Genomic DNA, 13,104 nt, shown 5'->3' on the forward strand with positions numbered 1-13,104 from the left:
CAGCAGGCAGCTGCTTGCAGAATGAACATGAAAAATCATCGTATTTGATAACGTGAAGAGCAGTTTCAAAAGCTGCCTTAGTATCATATTTCTGCCCAGAATTAAAAATACCCTATACATAATACATTTGCATACACATTTTAAACATTAAAGCATTAACATTTATAAAATCAACACATCAATTGCTAAATCTGCACTTTTTTTAACTTGACATTTTCAGAAGAGCGGCAGGTGGCGGCTTACAACAATGAACATGAAAAAACATCATATTTGATAACGTGAAGGGCAGTTTCAAAAGCTGCCTTTGTATCATATTTATGAGCAGAAATAAAAATACGTATATATGATATATTTTCATACACATTTTAAACATAAAAGCATGAACATTTATAAATCGACACATCCATAGATAAATTTGCACTCACTTAACTCGATATTTTTGGCATAGAACAGCGAATATATTTTACCCTAATACCTATGTAATAACTCTCAATACAATTTTTTAATATCATTTGCATAACCTTTATGGGCTGAACAGTATTTCTACAAATGTATGTACTCGTTAGGCATAACGGCGCTGGCGGCACTGTTGACCTAAAATTGTGCCATAAAAATACCTTAAAATGCCTTATCTTTTAATGAATATTTTCGAGGACAACTGTAAAACCGATTCGCCGTTAACCGCGGGCCGCCTGTACTTGGAAGTAGAGCTGGCAGGGTGGGGAACAGGCAAAGTCTTCCGTTATTCATCTACAATTCGGGGTGAACAAAGAATAATTGCACACCTACGAATTACAAGATGTATTTAGAAGACAAACTCAGATGTCTGAAGAAATCATTCTGTGTGGCAGGTGCGATGACGTGGAAGACTAGTCTACAGACTTCTTTTGTTACCGTGAGGTACACAGAAACATGATTACGAGTCTAGTGAGATATCTCTGTCTGAAAATTCTCGAAACGGCAAAGGTGACGCAGGAGAGATGGTCATACACGTATGCGAGACTGTGATTGCCAGGCAGAGATTCGATTCGGTAGTCAATCATTGCAGAGGAGGAGAGACAAAACCCGAACTAACTATCTCAGAGAGCCAGCTGTACTGGCTGCAGCAGCAAGGCTGGCAGGCAGCCCAGTACACGGCTAGCTCTCGCTCACGTCATCCTGAGTTGCCAGGTAATCCATTCCATGAAGGAATGCGTTCAGCTAGAACCATCGCGCACAAGAAAATATGCTCGAGCATTTGCATTTTAACCGAAATGGGAGGGAAGAAACTCATCCTATTCGGTGAATGCAAACGCTGTGGTGGTGTTGTAAACGATAGCACTAGTATCTCAAAATCGAAACCAGTAACTCTTGGGAGGATTGCAAGGCAGTCCTGAGTTGTAGTTCAATTAGGAGAAGATACTATTCGTCTCGGTCACACACCCATAGAGTCAACTACAGTTATGTGCCTACACCTCGGACAATTCAACTGATAACAGAAGCATGTCATGTTGTGAGAGAAATATACATAGTATATTTATAGGTTCCTGTACATAGACCTCCAGCCTAAATTCTCTTCCATTCGATGAACAAGAATAAGGACTGGAAGCCGACCTCCTTCATCCTCTAATGAAGAGACCAAAGGTGAAGTTTTCCCGAAGGATATCGAAGACGACTAGTTCAAGCCGAACTGGATGTTCCCAAAACAATAGCACTGGAGAGGCATTCAAACTCTCGGTGCTATCCATCCTGAACGGATTGATGTATGTTCGGTAAAATCCAAGGACTGAACCAAAAACAGTCTCTTGGGTTAGAATTTTGAGGAGTAAACTCCAACGAATTATTCTTATTTCCTTGTTTCATTCTGGTATAACCAAGAAGTGAAGGGAAAAAAAGAGAGGAGGATTGACTATTATTGCCCGTTCTTCTCTATCCCGGGGGTGACCGCCTACTGAGGTAACGGACCATCAGGTCCTTCCAGGCTGAGCCCCTCCCGAGATGTTCTTCCTTCAGCAGCAGTACGTACTTCCTTCGAACGCTAGAAATTCCAGGAATTAATGGCTTAGCGAGACTCCTGAGTTCGTAATAACAATTACGTACTGGGAATGTCTGTCTCGACAGTGTTTGGAAATTACAGGAAAACCAAAACACTCCTGAGACGCCAGAAATTCCAAGGAATTCGAGCATTCGGCGAGAGATTCCTGATGATCATAGTAACAATTATCAGGAATTCTTGTCTCACCCACTCTGGACCGTGGTCTCACCCAAGTGTTTGCAGATAATAGAAGACAAAAACACTCTGAGAGTGCTAGAAATTCCGAAGAATTTTAAGCTTTTGGCAACCCCCCCCCCTGTCCCCCCCCCCCCCCCCTTTCCCATTTCATCATAGAAGAGCCATCATTGGGTGGGTGGGTTCCGTCCCAACCAATTCCTGTAGAAATCGAGGAGGAATGGGCAAGATCCTTCCTCAACGACAGGGACTTATGTCCGGTAGGACCCAAAGGTCCCTCCAGGAACGCAGTCCCCGACGCGGAATCCTATGGAGAACGCACTGCAGGATCCCTCCCATTCCCGTCGCAGCCATAGGAAGAGAGGGAATGGGGGAGGAAGATTGGATGCTCTCGCTCGCCTTCCCAGTGGAACTAGCAGTCAGAGAAGCGAGTTACGGGCAGCCATCAACCTGCGGTGATGGCCGCTCCGAGTCTAGGAAAACGTTACCATCTGGAGAAAATGTTTTCCCAAGGAGGGTTACGAAACTTGTACTGTAGGTGAAACGTCTACTGCCACCGTGACCGTCGTCTGGGTGGGGCTGAGCGTGCACCTGACAGGAGAGAGCCGATACCGTCCTCCGACGTGTCCCAGCCCTCGTCAAGGATGAAACCTCTCAAGAGGACTGAAGTGGGAGCCCATACCGGTCTCTGCATGCGTGGTCCAGCAGGACTGTCACGTAAACAGCGGTGATGGTCACTCCGTGAGTCTAGGAAAGCGTCATCGTCCTCACCAGCCCCACGATCTCCTCCAACCACTTGAGCGTATGATCTGTTTGGTCCCAAGCCCGAACCAGGCTTGTGGCCGGACTGTAAGAAGTGCATTCATCACGGTCACTCCTGTTCGCCTCGTTCCTCCCGGTGTAGCTCGAGGGGGTTGAAGGGACAGGTGAGGGAGACCTGACACTCCTACCCTGCCTACTAGCAGAACCAGTAGGCTGGGAGGACTGTGGGCAATCCCCAACCCATGGCGGTGATCGAGCTGCAGGTCTAGACCAGCGGTCTCCTTGCGGAGAAGCGCTGGACCAAGGACGGTAGCATCGGTCTCGTGCATCAGGGGAGCTGCTACGAGCACTCCTACCCTGCCTACTTGCAGAACCGCTAGGCTAGGAGGACTGCAGGCGATCACCAACCCACGGTGGCGATCGAGCTGCAGGTCTGAACCAGCAGTCTCCTTGTGGAGAAGCGCTGGACCGAGGACGGTAGCGTCGGTCTCGTGCGTCAGGGGAGCTGGTACCAGTTGTGCAAGCCATCCGGTCCCAGTGGGAGCGACGGTCGGGGGACTGGTAGTGTCCACTAACGCAGTGAGAGTGAGCACCGTCCTCTCGATGCGCCATGCTACCCTCTCTACAGGTGGGTCTTCCACTGGTCCTCCCGTCCCTCAGGGAAGAAGAAGACGGACCGTAGGGGTACCGGCTACCGCTGGTACCTCTGCTCCCGGCTCCAGAGATTCCACCTCCAGACTGGGAACAGTCTTGGCCGCTCGCTCGCAAGCGCCACCGAGTGTACGGTCACCTTTGGGTGACCGTGCAGCCAAGTTCCAGACTGGTGAGTACACTCACCATCAGGACCCAGGCACGGAGTGGAAGGATGGTAAGAGTCGCTCAGGTGACCAGGGGAGACCTCTTCCCAGCCTGGTCTGGTGGGAACGTCACGTCAACCCTGGGTACCGGATGATCACTGCGCGAGCAATCCCCGGTCTGGCGAGAGTCACCTGAGCGACTCTTACCATCCTTCCGCTCCGTGCCTCGGTCCTGACGGTGAGCATACTCAGCAGTCTGGACCTTAGCTGCATGGTCACCCGTAGGTGAACGTAAACTCGGTTGTGCTCGCGAGCGAGCAACCCAGACTGTTCCCGGTCTGGAGATGGAACCTCTGAAGCCGGGAGCAGAGGTACCAGCAGTAGCCGGTACCCCTACGGTCCTGTCTTCTTCTTCCCTGAGGAAAGAGAGACGGGCCCCGTTCCTGTGTGAAACTCCTTGGGGGGGCGAGGTCACCTTCTTCTTCCTCGGCTGGGGGGCCTTGGAAGTCGAAGGGGAAGAGGTGGCAGAAGACGACGACGGAGAAGAAAACGACACCTTCCTCTTCTTCCTGGACTACTTCTTCGCCAGCTTCCTCAAGACAACTGCCAGGTCCTCCATTCAGGACGGAGTTGGGGCAGTTGTGGTAGCAACATGGCCCAACTGCAAATGTCCGGAGGGACCTGCAGTGGAGAGAACGCTTCCTCGAGGAGGGTTACGAAACTCTCGCCTGGCAGGCGAAGTGTCTGCCACCACTGAGACTGGTCGGCCGCGCGAACGCAACTGTCGTCTGGGTGAGGCTGAGCGTGCACCTGACAGGAGACAGCCAATACTGTCCTCCGACTCGTCCGAGTCCTCATCAAGGCCGAAACCTCTCAAGAGGGCTGGATGGGAAGCCTCCACCGGTCTCTTCGTGCACAGTCCCGCGGGAACATCACATCAACCGTGGGTACCAGACGATCACTGCGAGAGCGATCCCTGGTCTGGCGAGAGTTACCTGAGTGACTCTTACCACATTTCCGCTCCGTGCCTGGGTCCTGACATGGTGAGTGTACTCAGCAGTCTGGACCTTGGCTGCACGGTCACCTGTAGGTGACCGTACACTCCGTGATGCTCGCAAGTGAGCGGCCGAGACGGTTCCCGATCCGGAGGTGGAACCTCAGGAGCCAGGAGAGGAGGTACCAGCGGTGGCTGGTACCTCCATGGTCCCCGTCTTCTTTTTCCTTGAAGAAGGAGAGACAGGCCCGGTTCCTGGAGGAACGGGAGGACCAGTGGAAGACCCACCTGTCTCACCGGAGTGAGACAGACCCTTAGAAGTCCTGTGACAAGACTTCTTAGGGGAGGAGACCACCTTCTCTTCTAAGGAAAAGCCTTAGGAGTCAAAAGGGTGGAGACATGAAAATATGATGATCTCGAAGAGGAGGATGACGACACTTGACGAGCTCTCTTCCTCTTCGATTCCTCCAAATTCTGCCAGACTTCTACCATCAGGAATAGATAAAACATCACAGGGCAGCGCAAAAGCTTCATCCAGTGACGTAATTCCAGGGTAGTAGTGGTAAATGAATATGATTACCAGCAGGGGATCAGTACACACACTCGAGGATCAGTATCACACGCTACGAGTCACAGGTACACTTCCAAGGTTAGGATAACCAATACAAAGAGCTATCAAACCAATACTGCTGAACACAATCACCACTGTTAGTCTGTAAAAAGAGGAAAAAATTATTGGTAATAAAGATCCCCCAAATACCAACACATCACGGCCCCTCCTCTACCTTCGTCCAATAGTAAGTGAAAGGATGAAGGGGAAGAGAAATTACCATAAAAACAAAGCAAGGACAAACCTCTGAAGTTCCCCTTGGTAATTCCCAAGCATAAGTGTAATTTTTGGATGAATACGTCTCGTTACAGGATCAAAATCACTCGCCTTAAATACATGTCTCGTCCTCACGTTAAATACATTTCTCGTCCTCACGTTAAAGGGCGAACGAATGTAAATAATATATTGGCATACCTTTGCCGCCTACTCTTAAATAGAAAGGCGGCTATAAAGGCTATCACAAAAAGTGGGTTTGTATGTTAACTGAATTTAATATTAATATCAAACACCGTATAAAAATATCTATTAAAAAACAAAAACACACCAGAAAGATCCCACCGGGAAAAATGATCAAAGACCAGTCAGCCAGAGCTCACAAACACACGTCTTCATCGGAAAACGGCCAAAAGCAAAGTGGAGTGTTTACATCTAGGCAGGATAGCCTACGTGCCTGCCACATACAACTGTTTTTTTTCTAACAAAAAATTGAATGAGTCTTTAGCCAGCTCATGGTACCATGCCAGAAATGCAACCAGTACTGTAATCTAAAAATCTTTAATCACTAGCCACGTGAAGTCTGATAACACAGAGGGCAGGTACAAAAGCTTCCTTTGTATCACATGTACAGAAATAAAAATACCCTATATGTAATATATTTTCTCACCCATTTTAAACATAAAAGAACGAACATTTATAAAATTGACACATTGATCGCTAAATTTGCACTTTTTTTAACTATACTTTCGGTATAGCGGCAGGCAGTGGCGGACAAGAACAAACATGAAAAAACATCCTCTTTGATAATGTGGAGGGCAGTTTCAAAAGCTGCCTTTATATCATATTTATGTACAGAAATAAAAATACCTTATACATAATACATTTTCATAAACAATTTAAACATAAAAGCATGAACATTTAAAAATCAACACATCGATCGCTAAACTTGCAGTTTTTTAAACTCAATATTTTTGGAAGAGCGGCAGGCAGCGGCATAGAACAGTGTCATGGGCATATAGTTTACCCTAATGCCAATGTAATAACTCTAAGTACAAATTTTTAATATCATTTGCATAACCTTTACTGTGGTCTGAACGGTATTTCTACAAATGTATATACTCGTTAGACATAACGGCACTTGCGGCTGTTGACCAAAAATTGCGCCCTGAAAATAGTCTAAAATACCTTATTTTCTAATTAATATTTTTGACGACCGCTGTTAAACTGATTCGGCGCTAAAGAGATTCTCAAGTTGCCAGCACTCTTATCATTTCTAATGACCAAAAGAAATGTTTACAATGGTTCTCAAGTTGCCAGCACTCTTATCATTTCTAATGACCAAAAGGAATGTTTATAAACAAAACAATCCCATTACAGACAGTCCCCGGTTTATGACGGGGGTTCTGTTCTTGAGACATGTTATAAGCTGTAACACAGCTGAAAATCATCAAAAATCCTAGGAAAACCTTACTTTTACTGCTTTGGGTGTACAGTATTCGCGTTCTCCGGATTCGCGGACTCACACATTCGCGAATTTCTCACAGGAACGATTCCCCGCATTATTCGCGGAAAATTCACGCATTTGTGATATTTTTCTATGAGAAATATCCACAAATTCCTGGTTTATTTGATCAATTTCATTATGAAATGCACTTTCTGTGATAAAACTATTAAAAAATCCAAGTATGAAAATTTTTAGTGGTTTTTCTTGAGTTTTAACTAACAAAATAGGCTGTTTTTAGCGTTTTTATAGGGGTTCCAAACATTTGCGGGTTCTAACTATTCACGGGGGGGTCTGGTACGCATCCCCCGCGAATACGGGGGGACCACTGTATTAAAAACTATGTAAACTGCATTTTTATTGCACTTTCCATAAAAAACATTCAAATATTGATTATTTTGCCTTTTTGGAGTCATATTTCATCCAACAGATTGGCGTCGTAACCCTGGAACATGTGTCACAAACCAGAAAATAATTTCTGGTGAATACAAATGAAAAGTGTCGTAACATGTCATTAGCTAAAACCGTCGTAAACCAGGGACTGCCTGATATGCTTTAGGCTTGGTGTACTCCCATGATTCTAACCCTTCAAAAGTTTGCAAACACTAGCTAAATCTGAAAAACAAACTGCCAAGTCAGTTTTGCCCAGTCAAACTGACTTCAGCACAAACTAAAAATCAATGTGTTATAAAAACAGACTACTATTTACCTAATTTAAGCAAGTTAACTTGCAACTGCCCAGATGTTGAAGGAAGAGCTTCAGCTAGAGCACATACTGTTATGTCACATCCTCGTCCAACTCGGGAGGCTATAGAGTTAATATATCGTTCTAACGTCCTAGTCCCAAGACCTGTTTTCTGGAGAGAAAGAAACAGGATTATACACTAGAGAATTGTATAATATAAAATAATTTCCTGCAAGTAGTACATAAAAACTATTACACAATACTCCCTGCACTGACATTTTTATAAGATAAAATAAAATTTCATATACTATACTTACCGAGTAATTACTTAGCTAAGAGTTTCTACCTGACGGCAGCTTGAACTTTAAAATCAGGGGTAGCGATTCTTTTGCTTTAGGTAGGTGACAAGACCCCCATCCACTTTCGGGGTAAGAGAGAGGAACAACTCAGCCAACAGCTCAATTGGTTAATGCTAAAAGTCTGTAAGCAGGGAGGAGGGAGGGCTCCATCCATAATTACGTACTGGGTAAGTATATACTGTAGTACCTCGAGATATGAAATTAATCCGTTCCGAGGCGCCCTTCGTATCATGAAGTTTTCGTATCTTGGACCACATTTTACATGTAAAATGGCTAATCCGTTCCAAGCCCTCCAAAAACACCCCAGTAAATTATATTTCCAGGCCTAAAACACATGTTCTAGGGTTACAACGCCAATCCGACGGAAGAAATATGACTCCAAAAAGGCAAAATACTGTACATACTTGAGTAATATTCAACTGCATGTAATGTTCAACCCCATTTTTACTGCATATATTAGGACTTTAGCTTATGTCCCTTAGCAATAAGCCTAGCCTATGTTAGCAGTTGCTACTGTAGCCTAGTCTATGATTCTGACATCTAAACCTAAGAGCTAAAAGCTTAGAATATGCCAATAAAATGACAATTTGTCGAAAATTGCATTTTTCCTAACTATACAAACCTGAGGTCCTTTAACAATAGGAAGTATCTAGGCTGTAGCTGGCAATCTGGGCGGTCCGTAAGCTTCGAACAAGGGGAGAACGGTAGTTAACTGCTTGTCCGACAGGCGCGCGACTGGGAGGTAAACAAATCACTTTTGCTTTTGGCCCATGCAAAATACGCAGAGTGAGGGGTGGCATGAGGAGGGACTATATGTAAAGGACCTCAGGTTTGTATAGTTAGGAAAAATGCAATTTTCGACAAATTGCCATTTGTTCCGATACGTAATACAAACCATTGGTCCTTTAACAATAGGAAGACTCACTTCTTGGTGGGAGGAATCTGAGTCTTTTGATGAACAGACTGGTGTTCGTCCATCCCTGGAATGCCTCCCTGGTCGTAAGAGCGAGGGAGGGATCCAAGCCTCTGTCCGATTGATTGGGGTGTGCACCGCAGGATCAATGGTCAGACCTCTGGGCCGAGTACTAAGAGAGAGGCAAGCGTATCTCTTCGTACCAGCAAGCAAGAACTTGTTCCTGTTTGCAAGAGGCAACATAAAGTATGGGTTTGTCTCAAGCTGGCATCCACTTCCTCCCCCTTGTTGGAGGAAGTGGTGGATATACGCTCCTATCCCTAGTGAAAGGGATAGGATGGGGCTCTGTTGAGTAGCTCACCTGCATCTTGTCCTTATCCAGCAGACTGACGACCGTGTCCCTCTACCCACAGGTAGAGGGGAAGAAAAAGATGGGAAGAGGAGCCAGTCACACTCTCATTCATTCATCCATTCTTATGGTCACACCAGGACTCGATGCTGTTCAGCCTGCGAGGGTCTGGGTTCGCTACACAACGTGTTGAGCAGCCACCACGGGTCCCAAGGAAAAAGATCCAAGGACCTGTGGGCAATATCCCGAAGGTAGAAGGAGGTGCATGTGGTCTGGTTGGACCAGACCCCTGCCTTCAGTACCTGCGCCACGGAGAAGTTCTTGCGGACAAAGCAGCATCTCCTTCGTATCGAAGGCGGTGAAGTCCATTAGGGAGGGGATTGTGAACGACTCGAACTGATCGTCAGGGACCGAAGGGTTCGAGTCTTCGCTACGAAGTTCGGTACGAAATCGAGCGTCACGTATCCCCATCCCCTGGATGCTTGACTTCGCAGGAAAAGTCATGCAGTTTCCTCAGAGGAAAAGAAGGGAATAGTCGCATGACCTATCCTTCTTCTCGACTTCGGTGATGTCCAGTACCCATACTGGTCTGTCCGTTTGCCACGAAGAGTCTCGCATACTCCTATCCCCATGCAGCGAAGTTCTCGGTAGTGGATAGGACACCGACACTCCATGGTGGGTGTCGATGGTATGGGTACTGTGACAAGCTATTAAGACGAAGTAATGATTGCTATGTAACAACCGAACTAAGTCCACAGCATAGTTCGTAAATGACTCGGGCGCTCTGACAGCTGCCGACTGACTGGTTCGGTATCGGAAGTGAGGCAAGTTGTCCAAGCATCCGAGTAAGTCGCGTGACCTTCGCCTTTAAAGGGTTATGCCGACAGACCAAACAAATAATGTATTTGTTTGTCACCAATGCCGGACGGCGAGGTGATGATTCTCTTAAGGCATGTGCCCAACAGGTGAAAGTCAATTGCCTTCTAGAGACCGAGGTCCCTGAAGGCAAAACATTCTCATAGTTGTTGAATCTCAGCTAAGGAGAAACAACACTATGTGCCGTTGAAGACGAAGGTAGATATTGAATGCAACCGTCTTCACAGACGAATCGAGAGAAGGATTCTCAAGATTCAGAACCTCTGCTTACAAATGACTGAAAACGCTAACCGCTATTTCATTGCTGTCCGGTGAGAAGTCGTAGTTGCAATGAAAGCGGGGCGTTCTTCAGTAATGAAAACACAGGGGAGAGCCGCCTGAAGAACTGCTTCTCATGGGCTGAACGTTTGGAAGTAGAGCTGACAGGTGTGGGAGTAGACGATGTCTTTCAATACATCTGCTAATCCGGGGTGAACAATGAATAATTGCACACCTCCGAATACGAGATATTTTGAGGACAAACTCAGATTCCGCAAAAATCATTCACATTATCGCAGTGCGATGCAGCAAGAGACCATTACAGAATTCTGTTACCGTGCGGTAAACAGAAAGATGAAAGTCGAAGAGATATCTCTGTTGTAAATTCTCGCAATACTGAAGGCGATGAATTCGAGCGTCACAGCAGTAGATGGTCATTCATGTATGCGAGAATCCCTGTTAACCAGAGACTTAAGTCCGTGATTGTTGGGCAGAGATATGGTTGGTATTCAATCAAAGCAGGGGAGAAAGATATAACCTACCGTGCATCTCGAAGCGGCAGCCGGTACTGAATTGCCTCGGGCAATTCAATACACAGTAGCTGTCGCCGACTCGTCATCCTGAGTTGCCAAGTAATCCTTTCCACGAAGGAATGCGTTCGGCTAGAACCACTGAGCATAAAAAGATATGCTCGAGCAATTATATTTAGGCGAAACGAATTTCTGTAAATACAAAAGCTGAAATGGTGTTGTCGTGACAAAACCATAAGTATATAAAATTGAAACTGGAAACTCCTGGGAGGTTGCAGGCAACCCCGAGTTGCAGTTCAATTAGAATACTCCTCGTCTAAGTCGCAATCCGTAGAGTAACTAGGATATGCGCCTACCCCTCGGACAATTCAACTGCTTAGCAGAATGATGTCGTGAGGTTAATATACGTAGTATATTTGTAGGATTCTGAACAACGATCTCCATCCTAAATTCTTTCCTCCAAGAAAACAAAATAAGGATTGGAGATCGACCACCTTCGATCTCTATCAAAGAGAGTGAAGGAGAAGTCTTCCTCGAAGGAAAGCTTCAATGGTGAACAGAATAACGAAGACGATAGTTCAAGCCATACTGGATGTTCCCGTCCGTTCTTCTCTATTCCAGGTTGGTCGCCTACTGTGAGATAGTCTTCTTTCAGCAGCAGTCTTCTTCCCAATGCTAGAAATTCCAGGAATTCGAGCATAGGCGAGGTTCCCGATTATCGTGTAACAATTATCGGGGATTCTCATCTCGCTCACTTTGGACCGTGGTCTCGCCTAAGTGTTTGGAGATCGTAAAAAACTTGAACACTCTGAATGCGCTAGAAATTCCGTAGAATTCTAAGCACTCTGCGAAACCCCCACCGAATTCGTCAAACGATATCGGCTGGTGGTCCTCTCGATTCCCGTAGAAATCGAAGATGGGGCAGGATCCCTCCTCAACGACCGGGCCTTACGTCAGGTAGGACCCGAAGGTCCCCCCGGTAGCGCAGTCCCCAACGTGGGATCCTACAGAGAAATCTCTGTAGGATCCCTCCCTTTCCCTCGTAGCCGTAAGGGAATGAGGGAATGGGGGAGGGAAGGGGGGGGGGTTTGGATACTCGCTCGGCCTTCCCAAGTGGAACTAGCAGTTGGAGAAGAGTAGGAGCAGCCATCGCCGCCTCTCAGAGTCTGGGAAAACGTATCGGTCAGGAGAAAACGTTTTCCCAGGAGGGTTACGAACTCACCCTGTAGGTAAGGGTCTGCCGCCACTGTGAACGTCGTCTGGGTGGGGCTGATCGATACCCGACAGGAGAGAGCCGATACCGTCCTCCGACTCATTCCAGTCCTCATCGAGGTCGAAACCTCTCAGGAGGACCGGAGGGGTATTTAAATACGGTGTCCGAAGACACGTAGAAACGCCGCTGTCGCAGTAGAGGAGGTGGAAGTAGCTTGTTTGACCGACCAGATCTGAGAGAGCCTTCTTATCCGGAGACTAGAGACTCTGGTTCAAGACAGAATCGGCAAGCTCCGATCGCGGCAGGCCCACCGTCGGTTTGGGTTCCCTCTCGGCCCCAAAACGACTTGAGCCAAGACGTGGGCTCTGCTGGTGGGAGCGACGATCCTTCCCCGAGGTCGTTGCGCTGACGAATCAGCGCCATAACCTTGACAAAATTCCTCTGGATCTCGGAAGTCATAGCATCTTGCAGAGTAGGACCGTCAAGCCCCTCGAACAAGAGCATTCCGAGAACCTCCCCCTTAAGAAGGAGGAACTGCGATAGATCCCTCTCGGATTCCTCCTGCCACTTGCGCGTACGTCCTGGTCGGTCCGAAGATCTTACCTGGTACTTACAGCGTCGTGACGGGATCATGCGGGGCATGCCCCTCACGATCACCCCGCTGTGCCTCGCTCTTTCTGGTGCAAACCGAGGAAGTTGCAGGCACGGGAGAGGAAGACATGACGCTCCTCTTTCACTCGCTGGCAGAACCAGCGGGCTTGGAGGGCTGCAGGCGATCGCCACTTGCAGGCTTAGTCGAGTCGTTTCCCAGGGAAACGGCTGGACCGAGAAC

General features: G+C 47.1%; 1 protein-coding gene across 13 annotated transcripts in view; it reads right to left on the reverse strand.

Moving 5' to 3' along the window:
• LOC135227023 (focadhesin-like) overlaps positions 1–13,104 on the reverse strand; it is a 600,481-nt gene that overhangs the window by 196,356 nt on the left and 391,021 nt on the right. For all 13 annotated transcript variants that reach the window (XM_064266808.1, XM_064266801.1, XM_064266803.1 and 10 more), the window contains one exon: positions 7,799–7,946. In XM_064266808.1, coding sequence (XP_064122878.1) covers positions 7,799–7,946 — 148 coding nt within the window. The remainder of the gene's footprint in view (positions 1–7,798; positions 7,947–13,104) is intronic.

Source organism: Macrobrachium nipponense, chromosome 15 (assembly GCF_015104395.2).
Source record: "Macrobrachium nipponense isolate FS-2020 chromosome 15, ASM1510439v2, whole genome shotgun sequence".
Lineage (NCBI taxonomy): Eukaryota > Metazoa > Arthropoda > Malacostraca > Decapoda > Palaemonidae > Macrobrachium > Macrobrachium nipponense.